Source organism: Salvelinus alpinus, chromosome 12 (genome assembly GCF_045679555.1).
Source record: "Salvelinus alpinus chromosome 12, SLU_Salpinus.1, whole genome shotgun sequence".
Taxonomy (NCBI): domain Eukaryota; kingdom Metazoa; phylum Chordata; class Actinopteri; order Salmoniformes; family Salmonidae; genus Salvelinus; species Salvelinus alpinus.
In genome coordinates, this window is record NC_092097.1 from 35,968,554 (window position 1) to 35,988,388 (window position 19,835).

Here is a 19,835-nt window from a genome sequence, read left to right on the forward strand (position 1 = left end):
AGTTTACATTGGCGCCATGTTCAGAAATGCCTCCAAAACATCCGGAGAAATTGCAGAGAGCCACATCAAATAACAGAAATACTCATCATAAACTTTGATGAAAGATACATGTTTTACATAGAATTAAAGATAACTTGTTCTTAATGCAACCGCTGTGTCAGATTTCAAAAAAGCTTTACGGCAAAAGCACAATATTCAATAATCTGAGTACAGCGTTCAGCCACCAAAGCAAGCCATACAGTTACCAGTCAACAAAAGTCAACAAAAGTCAGAAATAGCATTATAAATCTTCACTTACCTTTGCTGATCTTCGTCGGAATGCACTCCCAGGACTCCCACTTCCTCAAATGTTTGTTTTGTTCGATTACGTCCATATTTATGTCCAAATACCTCCGTTTTGTTCGCGTGTTTAGTTCAAAAGAGTTCCATTACAGTTTGTAGAAACATGTCAAACGATGTTTACAATCACTCCTTAGGGTCTTTTTATAATAAATCTTCAATAATATTCCAACTGGACAATAGCGTATTCATTACCGAGGAAAAAGTAGGAACGGCGCGCCCGCGTGACCGCGCAGTAAACAATTCATTGGCCTCAGCCTAGTCCACTTGTTGAAACAGCTCTTATTCGACCACCTTCCACAATAGAAGCCTCAAACAACTTTCTAAAGACTGTTGACATCTGCTGGAAGTCTTGGGAAGTGCAATCTGGCCCCATAGACACAGCATATTGGATAGGCTATCACTTAAATGAAACTACAAACCTCAGATTTCTCACTTCCTGGTTGGATTTGTCTCAGGTTTTCGCCTGCCATATGAGTTCTGTTATACTCACAGACATTATTTTAACAGTTTTGGCAACTTTAGAGTGTTTTCTATCCAAATACGTATATGCATATCATAGCTTCTGGGCCTGGGTAACAAGCAGTTTACTCTGGGCACCTTATTCATCCAAGCTACTCAATACTGCCGCCCTTTCCCAAAGAAGTTAATCAATTTTAGAATAAGGCTGTAACATAACAAAATGTGGAAAAAGTCAAGGGGTCTGAATACTTTCTGAATGCCCTGTACATATAGGTAGGGATAAAGCGACTGGGCAAAAGGATAGCTAATAAACATTAGCAGCAGCGTATGTGATGAGTCAAAAGAGTTAGTCCAAAAAGGGTCAATGCAGATAGTCCAGATAGCTATTGGCTAACTATTTAACTAACTATTTAGCAGTCTTATACCTTTGGAGTACAAGCTGTTCATGGTCCTGTTGGTTCCATACTTGGTGCATCGGTACAGCATGCCGTGTGGTAGCAGAGAGAACAGTCTATGACTTGGGTGGCTGGAGTTTTTTTTTGTCAACGACTCCTGGCAGGTATATTCACGGTCATTTTCAACCTCTCCTTGTCCCAGCCTGTAATCCCCACGTCTCAATCTGACCACCATCATTCCTGTTCCCAAAAACTCTAAGGCTACCTGCAAAAATGACTAACGCCCTGTTCTGAAAGGCTGGTTATGGCACATATTAACTTCATCATCCAAGACACTCTAGATCATCCCCTCCATTTTGCATACCGCCCCAACAGATCCATAGACGACGCAATTGCACTCCACACTTCCCCCAGCCACCTAGATAAGAGGAATACCTTTGTGAGAACGCTGTTCATTGACTACAGCTCAGCGTTCAACACCATTGTCCCCTCCAAGCTCGTCACGAAGCTTAGGACCCTGGGACTGATCACCTCTCTTTGTAACTGGATCCTGGATTTGCTGACACAACGGTGGTAGGCCTGATCACCGGCAACGATGAGACAGCCTATAGGGAGGAGGTCAGTGACCTGGCAGTGTGGTGCCAGGACAACAACCTCTCCCTCAGCATCAGTAAGACCCCGGAGCTGATCATGGACTACAGGGAATATGGGGGGCGAGCACGCCCGCATCCACATCAACTGGGCTGTAGGGGAGTGGGTCGAGAGCTTCAAATTCCTCGGTGTCCAAATCACTGAGGACTTAAAACGGTCCACACACAAGCACATAGTCAACCTACTCAGGAGGTTGAAAAGATTTGGCATTGGCCATCAAATCCTCAAAAGGCTATACACCATTGAGAGCATCTTTACTGGCTGCTGCACTGCTTAGTGTGGCAACTGCACCTCCCTCAATCGCATGGTGCTACAGAGGGTGGTGCGGACAGCCAAGAAGCGTCACTACAGTCCCTGGTTTGAATCCAGGCTGTATCACATCCGGCCGTGATTTGGAGTCCCATTGGGCGGCGCACAATTGACGCAGCGTCGCCCGGGTTTGGCCGGGGTAGGCCGTCATTGTAAATAAGAATTTATTCTTTAACTGAATTGCCTTGTTAAATAAAGGTTCAATTAAAACAATATTTATATATACCAGGCAGTGTGAAAGGAAGGCCAGGAAAAAAATGTAAGACTCAATCCACCCAAGCCATAGACTGTTCTCTCTGCTTCCGCAAGGCAAGCGGTACCAGAGCAACAAGTCTGACACCAACAGACTCCTGAACAGCTTCTATCCCCAAGCCATAAGACTGCCAAATAGCAAACAAAATGGCTACATATCTGCATTGACCATTTTATTTGTATTAACTCACAGAACTCTACACACTCACGCGCACGCGCACGCGCACACGCACACACACACGCACACACACACACACACACACTTAATTTGCTCACACACACACCAACTCACAGAAAAATTCTGCCATTTTTCCAGACAAAGAGAGGAGTCACAAAAAGCACAAATAGAGATAAAATTAATCACTAACCTTTGAAGATCTTCATCAGATGACACTCATAGGACTTCATGTTACACAATACATATACAGTATGTCTTTTTCGATTAAGTTCATATTTATATCCAAAAACCTCAGTTTACATTGGCGCCATGTTCAAAAATGCCTCCAAAATATCCGGAGAAATTGCAGAGAGCCACGTCAAATAACATAAATTCTCATCATAAACTTTGATGAAAGATACATGTTTTACATAGAATTAAAGATACACTTGTTCTTAATGCAACCGCTGTGTCAGATTTCAAAAAGCTTTACGGCAAAACACAATATTCAATAATCTGAAAACAGCGTTCAGCCACAAAAGCAAGCCATACAGTTACCTGCCAAATTGTGCAGTCAACAAAACTCAAAAAGCATTATAAATCTTCACTTACCTTTGCTGATCTTCGTCGGAATGCACTCCCAGGGCTCCCACTTCCACAAGAAATGTTTGTTTGGTTCGGTAATGTCCATCATTTATGTCCAAATAACTATTTTTGTTAGCGTGTTTGGTAAACAAATCCAACGTCAGGAAGCGCGTTCACTAAAAGCAGACAAAATGTCCAAAAGTTCCGTAACAGTCAGTAGAAACATGTCAAACGATGTATTGAATCAATCTTTAGAATGTTTTTAACATAAATCTTGAATAACGTTCCAACCGGAGAATTACGTTGACTTCAGATGAGCGATGGAACAGAGCTCCCTCTCATGTGAATGCGCATGGTCAAAGCATGGTCAGGTCATGGCAGACCTGACTAATTCCCCTCTCATTCGGCCCCCCTTCAAAGTAGAGGCATCAGACAAGGTTCTACAGACTGTTGACATCTAGTGGAACCCGTAGGAAGTGCAAACTCATCCATATCTCGCTGTGATTTCAATAGGATCTTGGTTGAAAATCTACCAGCCTCAGAATTCCCACTTCCCGTTTGGATTTCTTCTCAGGTTTTTGCTTGCCACATGAGTTCTGTTATACTCACAGAAATTCAAACAGTTTTAGAAACTTCAGAGTGTTTTCTATCCAATACTAATAATAATATGCATATATTAGCAACTATGACTGAGGAGCAGGCTGTTTTTTCTGGGCACCTCTGTGCACCTTTCATCCAAGCTACTCAATACTGCCCTGCAGCTATAAGAAGTTAAACCAACCGCTGTGTCAGATTTTTTTTAAACTTTACGGAAAAAGCACACCATGCAATAATCTGAGTACGGCGCTCAGACACAAAAACAAGCCATACAGGTTTACCCGCCATGTTGTGGAGTCAACAGAAATCAGAAATAGCATTATAAATATTCACTTAGCTTTGATGATCTTCATGAGAATGCACTCACAGGAATCCCAGTTCCACAATAAATGTTTGTTTTGTTCGATAAAGTCCATAATTTATGTCCAAATACCTCCTTTCTGTTTGCGTGTTTAGTTCAAAAATCCAAATTCATGACGCGCAGGCCAGACAAAGTCAAAAAATTCCATTACAGTTCGTAGAAACATGTCAAACGATGTATAGAATCAATCTTTAGGATGTTTTTAACATAAATCTTCGATAATGTTTCAACCGGAGAATTCCTTTGTCTTTAGAAATGAAAAGGAACGCAGCTACCTCTCACGGGGGCGCGCCTGAGTGAGCTCATGGCACTCTGCCAGACACCTGGTTGAAACAGCTCTCATTCCCTCATCCTTCACAGTAGAAGCCTGAAACAAGGTTCTAAAGAATGTTGACATCTAGTGGAAGCCTTAGGAAGTGCAATATGACCCCATAGACACTGGATATTGGATAGGCAAACCTACAAACCTCAGATTTCCCGCTTCCTGGTTGGATTTTCTCTCAGGTTTTTGCCTGCCATATGAGTTCTGTTATACTCACAGACATCATTCAAACAGTTTTAGAAACTTCAGAGTGTTTCTATCCAAATCTACTACTTATATGCATATATTAGCTTCTGGGCCTGAGTAGCAGGTTGTTTACTCTGGGCACCTTATTCATCCAAGCTACTCAATACTGCCCCCAGCCATAAGAAGTTAAATTCATAGACAGAGCTACGGATGCAAGGACTGACCATCCAATATTTAACCAAGACCCATAGTAATGTACTTAATAGGGAATATGATGCTATTTGGGATGCAAGCAAGATTTTAGGGGTCAGTGAGTAGCGATGTTACTTGAATGTTTGCATAACGTTTTCAAATGTCCTCTGAACATGGTTCCATGGTTTCTTGTGTTACGTATATATTTGTACATAGAGGGGCTCCATAATAATATTTACAGTCAAAAGTTGGACAGTTCTAAATAAGATTCCCCTTAGTTGACATAGCTGATACTATGTCAGCCTTATGACAGCTCTACATAGGCTTTCTGTCAAGGGGGCCTGTGTGAGTGACATGTTTCCGAGGTATCTCCTCATTTGCCTGAGTCCCTGGCATTTCTCTGGCAGCCCCCTCACGTCAGCCAGGTGCTAAGGAAACAAGGGATGGTGGGAACATATAGAGCGGAGAGAGAGGCTGTCAGGGAAATGTCTGCCTTGTCACAGCAAAGTGAGGACTGACACATACCGATGGACGACTGGATAACCGCAGTTTTAGACTGGCAGGGAGAGACACATCAGATTTGACATGTTATGGAAGAAAGTAGCTACTGTAGCTAGATTAGCTTTCACACGTTTCCAAATCTCTGCTATATAAGAAGTGGCAATAGGGAAAGTAAATTGTTCTGCATATATACTGTAGAGTAAGTAGTTTTCGTAAGCAAAACTAAACGGTTGTCTTTAAAGAAAGAACACACAGATCTGTGCACACAGAGATATAATTCTTTAGCTGCAGGCTTGCTGTGTGTGTGGAGCTATCTCTCTCTCTCTCTCTCTCTCTCTCTCTCTCTCTCTCTCTCTCTCTCTCTCTCTCTCTCTCTCTCTCTCTCTCTCTCTCTCTCTCTCTCTCTCTCTCTCTCTCGCTCTCTCGCTCTCTCGCTCTCTCGCTCTCTCTCTCTCTCTCTCTCTCTCTCTCTCTCTCTCTCTCTCTCTCTCTCTCTCTCTCTCTCTCTCTCTCTCTCTCTCTCTCTCTCTCTCTCTCTCTCTCTCTCTCTCTCTCTCATACTCAGGGGACGGCTGTTTGTGTTGTTTTTGGCTTTTCTCTGTGATGGTTTTGAGTGGTCTCCTCCTCCAGTTGCTGTCTCTCAGTGTTTGTCCCAGTATGCTAACATTTCTTTACCATCTCTCTGTCCTCTCTCTCAGGCTGTGCCTTCCTTACCTACTGTACCAGAGAGTCGGCCCTGAAAGCTCAGAATGCCCTCCACGAGCAGAAGACCCTGCCAGGGGTATGTTACCACCACAGTGTCATAGTCTTCGAACCCTATTCCCTATATAGTGTACTACTTCTGACCAGAGCTAGTGCACTAAATAGGGAAGAGGGTGCCCATTTGCTCTATGTACTGTATATCCCCTCAAGCACCTTCTCATACAGCCAGGAGAATACATGGTAAACTAATGGTAAAATAATGATGTTTATAGAGACAATATCATTCTCATCGTCACTCAATGCCTAGGTTTACCTCCACTGTATTCACATCCTACCATACTTTTGTCTGTACATTATGCCTTGAATCTATTCTACCGTGACCAGAAACCTGCTCCTTTTACTCTCTGTTCCGAACGTACTAGACGACCAGTTCTTATAGCCTTTAGCTGTACCCTTATCCTACTCCTCCTCTGCTCCTCTGGTGATGTAGAGGTTAATCCAGGCCCTGCAGTGCTTAGCTCCACTCCCACTCCCTAGGCGCTCTCATTTGTTGACTTCTGTACCCGTAAAGGCCTTGGTTTCATGCATGTTAACATTAGAAGCCTCCTACCTAAGTTTGTTTTATTCACTGCTTTAGCACACTCTGCCAACCCGGATGTCCGAGCCGTGTCTGAATCCTGGTTTAGGAAGAACAAAAGCCCTGAAATTTCCATCCCTAACTATAACATTTTCAGACAAGATAGAACTGCCAAAGGGGGCGGAGTTGCAATCTACTACAGAGATAGCCTTCAGAGTTCTGTCTTACTATCCAGGTCTGTGCCCAAACTATTTGAGCTTCTACTTTTAAAAATCCACCTCTCGTTGCTGCTTGCTATAGACCACCTTCTGCCCCCAGCTGTGCACTGGACACCATATGTGAATTGATTGCCCCCCATCTATCTTCAGAGCTCATTCTGGGACATGCTTAACACTCCGGCCATCCTACAATCTAAGCTTGATGCCCTCAATCTCACACAAATGATCAATGAACCTACCAGGTACAACCCCAAATCTGTAAACACGGGCACCCTCATAGATATCATCCTAACCAACCTGCCCTCCAAATACACCTCTGCTGTCTTCAACCAGGATCTCAGCGATCACTGCCTCATTGCCTGCGTCCGTAGTGGGTTTGCGGTCAAGCGACCGCCCCTCATCACTGTCAAACGCTTCCTAAAACACTTCAGCGAGCAGGCCTTTCAAATCGACCTAGCCAGGGTATCCTGGAAGGATATTGACCTCATTCTGTCAGTAAAGGATGCCTGGTTAGTCTTTAAAAGTGCTTTCCTCATCATCTTAAATAAGCATGCCCCATTCAAAAAAATTAGAACCAGGAACAGATATAACCCTTGGTTCACTCCAGACCTTACTGCCCTTGACCAGCACAAAAACATCCTGTGGCGTACTGCATTACCATCGAATAGCCCCCGCGATATCCAACTTTTCAGGGAAGCTAGGAACCAATATACACAGGCAGTTAGGAAAGCAAAGGCTAGCTTTTTCAAACAGAAATGTGCATACTGTAGCACAAACTCCAAAAAGTTTTGGGACACTGTAAAGACCATGGAGAAGAAGAGCACCTCCTCCCAGCTGCCCACTGCACTGAGGCTAGGAAACACTGTCACCCCTGATTAATAAACGATAATTGAGAATTTCAATAAGCATTTTTCTACGGCTGGCCGTGCTTTCCACCTGGCTACCCCCCGCAGCAACTTGCCCAAGCCGCCCCCATTTTTCCTTCGCCCAAATCCAGATAGCTGATGTTCTGAAAGAGCTGCAAAATCTGGACTCCTACAAATCAGCTGGGCTAGACAATCTGGACCCTCTCTTTCTAAAATTATCCGCCGAAATTGTTGCAACCCCTATTACTAGCCTGTTCAACCTCTCTTTTGTATTGTCTGAGATCCCCAAAGATTGGAAAGCTGCCGCAGTCATCCCCCTCTTCAAAGGGGGAGACACTCTAGACCCAAACTGCTACAGACCTATATCTATCCTACCCTGCCTTTCTAAGGTCTTCGAAAGCCAAGTTAACAAACAGATCACCGACCATTTCGAATCCCACCGTACCTTCTCCGCTATGCAATCTGGTTTCCGAGCTGGTCATGGTTGCACCTCAGCCACCCTCAAGGTCCAAACTGATATCATAACAGTCATTGATAAGAGACAATACTGTGCAGCTCTATTCATCGACCTGGCCAAGGCTTTCGACTCTGTCAATCACCACATTCTTATTGGCAGACTCAATAGCCTTGGTGTCTCAAATGACTGCCTCACCAACTACTTCTCTGACAGAGTTCAGTGTGTCAAATCGGAGGGCCTGTTGGGACCTCTGGCAGTCTCTATGGGGGTGCCACAGGGTTCAATTCTCGGGCCAACTCTCTTCTCTGTATACATCAATGATGTCGCTCTTGCTGCTGGTGATTCTCTGATCAACCTCTACACAGACGACACCATTCTGTATACTTCTGGCCCTTCTTTGGACACTGGGTTAACTAACCTCCAGACGAGCGTCAATGCCATACAACTTTCCTTCCGTGGCCTCCAACTGCTCTTAAATGCAAGTAAAAGTAAATGCATGCTCTTCAACCGATTGCTGCCCGCACCGGCCCGCCCGTCCAGCACACTACTCTGGACGGTTCTGACTTAGAATATGTGGACAACTACAAATTCATAGGTGTCTGGTTAGACTGTAAACTCTCCTTCCAGACTCCCATTAAGCATCTCCAATCCAAAATTAAATCTAGAATTGGCATCCTATTTTGCAACAAAGCATCCTTCACTCATGCTGCCAAACATACCCTCGTAAAAATGACTATACTACCGATCCTTGACTTCGGCGTTGTCATTTACAAAATAGCCTCCAACACTATACTCAGCAAATTGGATGCAGTCTATCACAATTCCATCCATTTTGTCAGCAAAGTCCCACATACTACCCACCACTGCGACCTATATGCTCTCGTTAGCTGGCCCTCGCTTCATATTCTTCACCAAACCCACTGGCTCAAGGTCATCTATGTCTTTGCTAGGTAAAGCACCGCCTTATCTCAGGTCACTGGTCACCATAGCAGCACCCACCCATAGCACGCGCTCCAGCAGGTACAGTTGAAGTCGGAAGATTACATACACCTTAGCCAAATACATTTAAACTCAGTTTTTCACAATTCCTGACATTTAATCCTAGTAAAAATTCCCTGTCTTAGGCCAGTTAGGATCACCACTTTATTTTAAGAATGTGAAATGTCAGAATAATAATAGAGAGAATTATTTATTTCAGCTTTTATTTCTTTCATCACATTCCCAGTGGGTCAGAAGTTTACATACACTCAATTAGTATTTGGTAGCATTGCCTTTAAATTGTTTAACTTGAGTCAAACGTTTTGGTAACCTTCCACAACCTTCCCCTAATAAGTTGGGTGAATTTTTGGTCCATTCCTCCTGACAGAGCTGGTGTAACTGAGTCAGGTTTGTTGGCATCCTTGCTCGCACACGCCTTTTCAGTTCTGCACACACATTTTCTATAGGAGTGAGGTCTGGGCTTTGTGATGGCCACTCCAATACCTTGACTTTGTTGTCCTTAAGCCATTTTGCCACAACTTTGGAAGTATGCATGGGGTCATTGTCCATTTGGAAGACCCATTTGCGACCAAGTTTTAACTTCCAGACTGATGTTTTGAGATGTTGCTTCAATATATCCACATAATGTTCCTTCCTCATGATTCCATCTATTTTGTGAAGTGCACCAGACCCTCCTGCAGCAAAGCACCCCCACAACATGATGCTGCCACCCCCAAGCTTCACGGTTGGGATGGTGTTCTTCGGCTTGCAAGGCTTCCCCTTTTTCCTCCAAACATAACGATTGTCATTATGGCCAAACAGTTCTATTTTTGTTTCATCAGACCAGAGGACATTTTCCAAAAAGTATAATCTTTGTCCCCATGTGCAGTTGCAAACCATAGTCTGGCTTTTTTATGGCGGTTTTGGAGCAGTGGCTTCTTCCTTGCTGAGTGACCTTTCAGGTTATGTCGATATAGGACTCGTTTTTACTGTGGATATAAATAATTTTGTACCTGTTTCCTCCATTATCTTCACAAGGTCCTTTGCTGTTGTTCTGGGATTGATTTGCACTTTTCGCAACAAAGTACGTTCATCTTTAGGAGACAGAACGTGTCTCCTTCCTGAGCGATATGACAGCTGCGTGGTCCCATGGTGTTTATACTTGCCTACTATTGTTTGTACAGATGAACGTGGTACCTTCAGGCTTCTGATCCACTGGGATTGTGATACAGTGAATTATAAGTGAAATAATCTGTCTGTAAACATTTGTTGGAAAAATTACTTGTGTCATGCACAAAGTAGATGTCCTAACTGACTTGCCAAAACTATATTTTGTTAACAAGACATTTGTGGAGTGGTTTAAAAACAAGTTTTAATGACTCCAACCTAAATGTATGTAAACTTCCGAATTCAACTGTATATTTCACTGGTCACCCCTAAAGCCAATTCCTCCTTTGGCCCGCTTTCCTTCCTGTTCTCTGCTGCCAATGACTTAAACGAACTGCAAAAAATCACTGAAGCTGGAGACTCATACAGTATCTCCCTCAATAACCTTAAGCACCAGCTGTCAGAGCAGCTCACAGATCACTGCACATGTACATAGCCCATCTGTAAATAGCACATCCAACTGCCTCATCCCCATACTGTTATTTATTTATTTTGCTCCTTTGCACCCCAGTATCTCTACTTGCACATTCATCTTCTGCACATCTATCACTCCAGTGTTTAATTGCTATATTGTAATTATCTCTCCACTATGGCCTATTTATTTCCTTACCTCCCTTATCCTACCTCATTTGCACACACTGTATATAGACTTTTTCTCTTGTATTATTGACTGTATGTTTTTTTATTCCATGTGTAACTCTGTGTTGTTTGTGTCGCACTGCTTTGCTTTATCTTGGCCAGGTCGCAGTTGTAAATGAGAACTTGTTCTCAACTAGCCTACTGGGTTAAATAAAGGTGAAATAAAATTTAAAAAACAATATCAAATGACAAACCAATTCGACACCCATGCAGCTCGCCACCACACGTTAATTCTCAAATGTAACACACATTTGTATTTATTTCCTAACTTTCTGTTGACATACCGTATACACTACCACACATGCCCACACATGTCCTTTTTCACATTTGTTTGCTTTCTTTCTTTCCATGCCTCAATCTCCTTCTTTCTCCCCCTCACCTCCCCTTTTCATTCTCCCTCTGACAGTCACACTAACCCACAAGGAGAAACCACACAGCATCACATCAGAGCCGGCCTATTTATAGCTGTGTGTGTGTGTGTGTGTGTGTGTGTGTGTGTGTGTGTGTGTGTGTGTGTGTGTGTGTGTGTGTGTGTGTGTGTGTGTGTGTGTGTGTGTGTGTGTGTGTGTGTGTGTGTGTGTGTGTGTGTGTGTGTGTGTGTGTGTGTGTGTGTGTGTGTGTGCGTGCGTGCGTGCGTGCGTGTGTGCGTGTGTGTGTCTGCGTGCGTGCGTATGTGTGTGTTGATTTGCCAGAGTTTTGATGCGTCTCTGTCAGGGCTCGCTCGGTTGGGTCTGTTAGTTTTTTAATGACGCCTCCAGGGAGGTTGACAGTCGCCGTGTTGAGCAGAAAGCCTTTGATGTGAATGATTATGACATCATAGACGTGCAGTGGGGAAGAGAGGAGGCGTGTGCTGCCTCTGCCGCTGTGGATCCCTCACTCCTTCTCTTATTTCATCCCCCCTTCCCTTCTTCCCACAGAGCAGGAATGGCATAGTCACACACAAAAAAATAAGAGAGATTAAATATTTGGCTTGAACGAGAAGGGGATTTTACATTCACATGGAACGTGTTTGCGTTGGAAGTTTTTGTCTTATTGAGTGTTGTACGCGGTACGGCATCTATTGTTAGCAATAAAGGGCCTTTTTTCATGTAGCGATCCATACATTTTGAAAGCTTTAGCGACTAGACTAGATCAGCCCCCGTAGCGTTTGTCAAATAAATGTAATTGAAGTCACTACCCATCACCATCGTTTAATAAGAAATGCTAATTAGTCGATCCCTGATCGGATCCGCCGATGATTGCTCAGATTTGTCGACTCATTGTAAATGTTAAGTAAACAGCTATAATTGTCTGGGACAGTCCTAGTATGAACAGCCAATCTTAAAGAAGCAGACGAGTCTGGGAGATGCATTCTATGAAGCCTTATAGAGGTGAAGACGGCAAAACGCATCAAATGAGTTCATTAGGGAAAGAACAGGGACTTGGCAGAGAGATGAGAAAGGCAGTGGGACATTTTATATGCTGTGTAATCCGCATTTGCTTCTTCTCTTTTTACCCAACTATCCATCTCATCAATCTACACACAATAACCCATAATGACAAAGCAGAAACAGTTATCATATATTTTTTTGCAAATGTATATAAAAAAAAAAAATTAAATCCCTTTTACATAAGTATTCAGACCCTCTACTCAATACTTTGTTGAAGCACCTTTGGCAGCAATTACAGCCTCAAGTCTTCTTGGGTATGAGGTACACCTGTATTTGAGGTACACAGGTACACCTGTATTTGGGGAGTTTCCCCAGTTATTCTCTGCAGATTCTCTCAAGCTCTGTCAGGTTGGATAGGGAGTGTCGCTGCACAGCTATTTTCATGTCTCTCCAGAGATGTTTGATTGGGTTCATGTTTGGGTTCTGGTTGGGCCAGTCAAGGACATTCAGAGACTTGTCCCGAAGCCACTCATGTGTTGTCTTGGCTGTGTACTTAGGGTCGTTGTCCTGTTGGAAGGTGAACTGTCGCCCCCCAGTCTGAGGTCCTGAGCACTCTGGAGCAGGTTTTAATCAAGGATCTCTCTGTACTTTGCTCCGTTCATCTTTCCCTCCATCCTGACTAGTTTCCCAGTACATGCCGCTGAAAAACATCCCCACAGCATGATGTTGTCAGCACCATGCTTCACCGTAGGGATGGTGCGAGGTTTCCTCCAGACGTGATGCTTGGCATTCAGGCCAAAGAGTTCTTGGTTTCATCAGACCAGAGAATCTCCAAGGGGCTGTCATGTGCCTTTTACTGAGGAGTGGCTTCCGTCTGGCCACTCTACCATAAATACCTGATTGGTGGAGTGCTGCAGAGCTGGTTTTCCTTCTGGAAGGTTCTCCCATCTCCACAGAGGAACTCTGGAGCTCTGTCAGAGTGACCATCAGGTTCTTTGCCACCTCCCTGACCAAGGCCCTTCTCCCCCGATTGCTCAGTTTGGCCGGGCGGCCATCTCTAGGAAGAGTCTTGGTGGTTCCAAACTTCTTCCATTTAAGAATGATGAAGGCCACTGTGTTCTTGGGGATCTTCAATGCTACAGAATTTTTTTGGTTCCCTTCCCCAGATCTGTGCCTCGACACAATCCTGTCTCAGAGCTCTACGGACAATTCCTTCGACCTCATGGCTTGGTTTTCGTGCTTACATGCATTGTCAACTATGGGACCTTATAAGGTGTGTTTCTTTCCAAATCATGTCAAATCAATTAAATTTACCACAGGTGGACTCCAATCAAGTTGTAGAAACCTCTCAAGGATGATCAGTGGAAACAGGATGCACCTGAGCTCAGAATACCTCTGTAAATAAGGTATTTCTGTTTTGTATTTTTTTTTTATGTGCAAACATTTCTACAAACCTGTTTTCACTTTGTCATTATGGGGTATTGTAGATTGATAACAGGAAAAAGATCTTCAATCGATTTTAGAATAAGGCTGTAACTTAACAAACTGTGGAAAAAGTCAAGGGGTCTGAATACTTTCCAAATGCACTATACCTACTGCAGGGATACTCAAATCTGGAGCTTGAGTCCATTTCCACCGCTTATTTTCATTCTCGCCCTTTAGTCAGGGATTGATTTAGACCCGGTGCACCAGGTGAATGCAGTTACCTACCAGGCAAAAAAAAAGTGTAACTGTGCTTGATTTGAGTATCTCTGACCTAATATTACAAGTGATAGATCAACTTTTGGAAGTTTGATCTTATTTTCGACTTCCTAGCATGTTGACGTTTAGCTGGATATCTAGCAAAGTCCAGAATTTCCTGGCTAGAATGTAGCAATGCTAGTGGTAATTGATTGTATCAGTTAGTGGTGCATTCAACATTTTATTTGTTATTTATTAACCCTTATTTTACCAGGTAAGTTGACTGAGAACACATTCCAACAACCTGGGGAATAGTTACAAGGGAGAGGAAGGGGATGAATGAGCCAATTGTATGCTAGGGATGATAAGGTGGCCATGATGGTATGAGGGCCAGATTTGTAATTTGGTAATACAGTCCTTTGTGTGGAGTCAGCTAAGCTACTAGTATGTATTTTAGTAGGATAAGATACTTCTTTGTTTTTATGTATCATAATCACAGTTGAAGTGACTGATTACTGATTGACATTGATTAGACTTTGTACTTGTGTACCACCGCAGGTTTTCACAGCTGCTGGCACATTATCAGGTTCCCACCTTTTACAAAGAAAAACTTATGCGGAGGTCAAACCAATGCCAGACATAAACTAAACATAAGAAATGTTGCATTAGATTATTTATTCAAAGTGTGCGTCTATGAAATAATTCACCGGGGAAGTTTAAGAGAGTGTAAATGACCTGTATAAAACGGGACCTGTCCCAATGTGTGCCTCTGGACGACATATTCCCTCTCACGTTTCAGACTCATACAACAGCATGATGCATCAGAAAGCCTCTATTGATTTTGGCACAGGGCCTCCCTAGGAGGGAGGGAGGGAGGGAGGGAGGGAGGGAGGGAGGACACGGGGCATGATCAGCCTGTACCTTGTGTGTAAACACCCACACACAAATACTCTCTCACACTCATAAACACACATACACAAATACACACGTGTAAAGCCGTGAGCATTCAAACACGCACAGATACATATACAGGGGCAAAGACACACACACACACAGACACACACTCACTGAAAGACAAATACACACAGATCTTTCTCATACACCCTGACATAAACACGCTTCATACATATGCATTTCTTTCTGTCATTCACACACCCACCATCACACCCATACACTCTTTCAAACACATTCTCCCCCACAAAAAATAAGCAGATCACACACACACATGCACTTGTGTGCACACACACACACACACACACACACACACACACACACACACACACACACACACACACACACACACACACACACACACACACACACACACGCACGCACACAGAAATTCGGTACCGATTGACTCATACTGTAATAGTTCAAACTGGGAGCCAGATGAAAATATTTAGAAGCTCGTGAATCAATGTGTCATTTCAGAGCCTGTTCAAATACACACACACACTTCTGCCATCCCTCTTTCCCTCTCTCCCTTACACCCAGTTCAACACAGGGACAAAAATAACTGAGGGAAGGAAAGGAAAGGAAAGGAAAGGAAAGGAAAGGAAAGGAAAGGAGGAAAGAGAGATGGGTGATGAGGGAGAGATAGAGAGAGAGAGAAAGGTGTCTCAGTACCACTGATTTGTGTCTGTTTCTTTTTTTCCGAGGAGAGATAATGTCGGGTCCAGAAATCTATAGCATTGATTGGCTGCGTGACCCACTTTCATGGCAGCTTTCTCGATAAGTCGCCTCATTGGTCAATAACTGCCTGGCTCTCTGGGTGAGGCAGGGGTTCGGTTCTGTGAGTGTGGGTGTGGGTGTTGGGAGAGAAGGGGGGTTAAGAGGGCGTGCACGTCTGCACAAAGACCATGATTGCATCGCAAATGGCACCCTATTCCATATATAGTGCACTACTTTTAACCAGAGTCCATAGGTATAGCTTCAATAGAGGACATACACACACACACCTCTGGAATGTGTAACACATAATTCCAATAATCCCAATTTAGACATTTTGCCCATAGCCATAATATGTTTTATCTGGGGGAGCAGAATGACAACACGGGGAGTGGAGGTGGAACAGTATCAGCCATGCCGTGGCTCGGGCAGCTTTCAATAATTGATGGTGTCCGAGGCCCCGGATTGGGAAGTAATTGCATTACAGGTCACTTCTCAATAGCAATTTGTGAAAGTTGTGGTGATGTGTGCCGGGTGGCGATCAATAGGGGCTGTCCAGGGATGTAGACACACCAGTGCTCTCTCTCTATCTCTCTCCATCTCTGTCTCTCTCTCTCTCTCTCTCCTGTATACAGGCAGACAGACCGTACTGTGCTCTACTGTACTGTAATCTACTGTACTGTACTCTACTGCGTTTGAGCAAATTACTGTACTGTACTTAAGCCTACTCTATTGTACTCTACTGTGCACTACTGTACGATACTGTACTTTACTGTACTGTGCTCTGTACTGTACTCGAGTTTACTCTACTTGAGTTTCTTACAATTGAAGAAATGGCCCATGGACTCTTGATCTAGTGGTCTTGGTCTTGAGACCACTCAAGACCACATAAATTATGTCTTGAACTTGTCATGGTCTCAAATCACTGTGTCTGGGTCTGGATCTTGGGACCAGTGTGCTGGTATAAATATTGGTCTTGGCTCTTGAATATTAGTCTTTGGTTTGCAAACCATCAGGGGTGGAAAGAGTACTGAAATATCCTACTCAAGTTGAAGTACTGTTACCTTAATGACATTTTACTCAAGTCGAAGTAAAACTACTGGTGTAAACAACTACTCAAGTAAAAGTAAAAAGTACTCAGACTAAAAGAAACTTAGTTACTTTTAAAATAAAAACAATGACCTTATAGCTAATTTCGCTAAGGTTAACTGAACGTTGTTACACATGATCTTTTCAATTAAATACATTACAAGTTTTTATTGTTTAGGTACATACCAGTCAAAAGTTTAGACACACCTACCCATTCAAGGGTTTTTCTTCATTTACATTCTTAATTTACATTGTAGAATAATAATGAAGAAATCTAAACTATGAACTAACACTTATGGAATCATGTTGTAACCAAAAATGTGTTCAACAAATCAAAATATATTTTATATTTGAGATTCTTCAAAGTAGCCACGCTTTGCCTTGATGACAGCTTTGCACACTATTGGCATTCTCTCAACCAGCTTCATGAGGTAGTCACCTGGAATGCATTTCAATTAACAGGTGTGCCTTGTTAAAAGTTCATTTGTGGAATTTCTTTCCTTCTTAATGTGTTTGAGCAAATCAGTTGTGTTGTGACAAGGTAGGGGTGCTATACAGAAGATAGCCCTATTTGGCAAAAGACCAAGTCCATATTATGGCAAGAACAGCTCAAATAGCAAAGAGAAATGAAAGCCCTTCATTACTTTAAGACAAAAGGTCAGTCAATCCGGAAAATGTCAAGAACTTTGAAAGTTTCTTCAAGTGCAGTCGCAAAAACCATCAAGGGCTATGATGAAACTGGCTCTCATGAGGACCGCCACAGGAAGACCCAAAGTTACCTCTGCTGCAGAGGATAAGTTCATTACAGTCAAATAAATGCTTCACAGAGTTCAAGTAACAGACACATCTCAACATCAACTGTTTAGAAGAGACTGCGTGAATCAGGTCTTCATGGTCGAGTTGCTGCAAAGAAACCACAACTAAAGGACACCAATTAGAAGAAGAGACATGCTTGGGCCAAAAAACACGAGCAATGGACATTAGACCGGTGGAAATCTGTCCTTTGGTTTGATGAATCCAAATTTGAGATTTTTGGTACCAACCGCAGTGTTTTTCTGAGATGCAGAGTAGGTGAACAGATGATCTCCGCATGTGTGGTTCCCACCGTGAAGCATGGAGGAGAAGTGATGGTGTGGGGGTGCTTTGCTGGTGACAGTGTCAGTGAATTATTGAGAATTCAAGGCACACTTAACCAGCATGGCTACCACAGTGTTCTGCAGTGATAGGCCATCCCATCTGGTTTGCGCTTAGTGGGACAATAATTTGTTTTTCAACAGGACAATGAGCCAATACACACCTCCAGGCTGTGTAAGGGCCATTTGACCAAGAAGGAGAGTGATGTGAGTGCTGCATCAGATGACCTGGCCTGCACAATCACCCGACCTCAACCCAATTGAGATGGATTGGGTTGAGTTGGACCGCAGAGTGAAGGAAAAGCAGCAAACACGTTCTCAGTGGGAACTCCTTCAAGACTGTTGGAAAACCATTACTCATGAAGCTGGTTGAGAGAATGCCAAGAGTGTGCAAAGCTGTCATCAAGGCAAAGGGTGGATACTTTGAAGAATCTAAAAAATAACATATTTTGATTTGTTTCATACTTTTTTGTTTACTACATGAGTTATTTCATAGTTGTGATGTCTTCACTATTATTTAACAATGTAGAAAATAGTAAAAATAAAGATAAACTTTTCACTGGTACTGTATATAAAAAACAATGGATTTGTCAATTCTATTAATATTTTTAAATAAATTTAACATTTATAGCAATTAAAACGTTTTAATGAATTATAAGCAATACAAAATAAAGTACATAAGCAACAAATCACCAATTCAAGGTGATTTTCCTCACTCACTCCGTCTTTCAATCACTCACAAACTCCCTCTTTTCCTTAATTACTTACTCACTCACCCATACAAGGCCAAATGGTGAGTGCCGGGGCACACTGAATATTCCTAAAGGATTTAATGTCAAATGAACTCTGGAGGCAACAACAGAACATCATGGAAATAAAGATGTATGAGCAAACCCCCCTGAAACAGAGAAAGGGCTACAGATGTTGCATTAGAATGATAAACTATATATTGGCTACAAATACAGAGTAAATGTTTATAAAAAAAAATATAATAATCAAATACATTAACCGACTGTTCCTTGTTAGGATACAATTGGAGCTGCCATCTTAGAGCAACTCTCACGCCCTGACCATAGAGAGCCCTCGGGGTTCTCTATGGTGTTGTAGGTCAGGGCGTGACTAGGAGGGTGTTTTAGTTTTCCTATTTCTATGTTTGTTTTGTTGTATGGTTCCCAATTAGAGGCAGCTGATTGCCGTTGTCTCTAATTGGGGATCATACTTAAGTTCTCCATTGTTCCCACCTGGGTTGCGGGATATTGTTTGTGTAGGTACTTGTTGCACCATGTAAGTCACGGTTCATTGCTTGTTTATTGTTTTTGAGAAGTTTCACTTAATTAAAGGATGTGGAACTCAAATCACGCTGCGCCTTGGTCCGTCTCTCATAACAACCGTGACAGAATATCCCACCAATCAAGGACCAAGCAGCGTGCCATGGAGGAGAAGGTGAGTTCAGGGAGATCAGGAGTGGATGCGAGACCCTTCCTTGGCGGGAGTCGCATAAAGATCAGGAAGGACAGCGACGACGCCGGGGGCCGCGGCCACAGAAAACCCAATCTTTTTTTTGGGGGGGGGGCACATGGGGTGGTCGACTGAGCAGCGGGAGTGCCAGAGCCAGTTTGGGAGTCGGTGGAGGAATTCGATGAAAGATACCGGAGAGAGGTGGTAGCGAGGAGAATGCTGCAGCACAGGCGTGCTGAAGAGCGTGACACCAGTCCGGTGCCATCTGCACCGGTTTCACGCATCTGGCCTCCAGTGCGCCTCCCCAGTCCGGTTCGTCCTGTGCCGGTTCCTCGCACTCGCCCTGAAGAGCGGGTCATCAGTCCGGTGCCATCTGTGCCAGCTCCCCCACTCGCCCTGAAGATTCAGAGACCGTCAGGGAGGCGTTGGGAGAGAGAGAGGAGAGAGATGTTGGTCAGGTGTGTTCTGCACAACATTCGACCTGAAGAGCCTGTCAGCAGTCTGGTGAAACCTGTGCCGGCTCC

The 19,835-nt window shown here is 43.4% G+C and overlaps 1 protein-coding gene across 12 annotated transcripts in view; it reads left to right on the forward strand.

Annotated features, from left to right (window-relative positions):
* LOC139536002 (CUGBP Elav-like family member 4) overlaps positions 1–19,835 on the forward strand; it is a 131,985-nt gene that overhangs the window by 29,205 nt on the left and 82,945 nt on the right. For 9 of the 12 annotated variants that reach the window (XM_071336052.1, XM_071336058.1, XM_071336054.1 and 6 more), the window contains exon 2: positions 6,008–6,090. In XM_071336052.1, coding sequence (XP_071192153.1) covers positions 6,008–6,090 — 83 coding nt within the window. Of the gene's footprint in view, positions 1–6,007; positions 6,091–19,835 lie in introns of those variants that run through there. The other 3 variants (XM_071336059.1, XM_071336062.1, XM_071336060.1) reach the window with 2 other exon arrangements.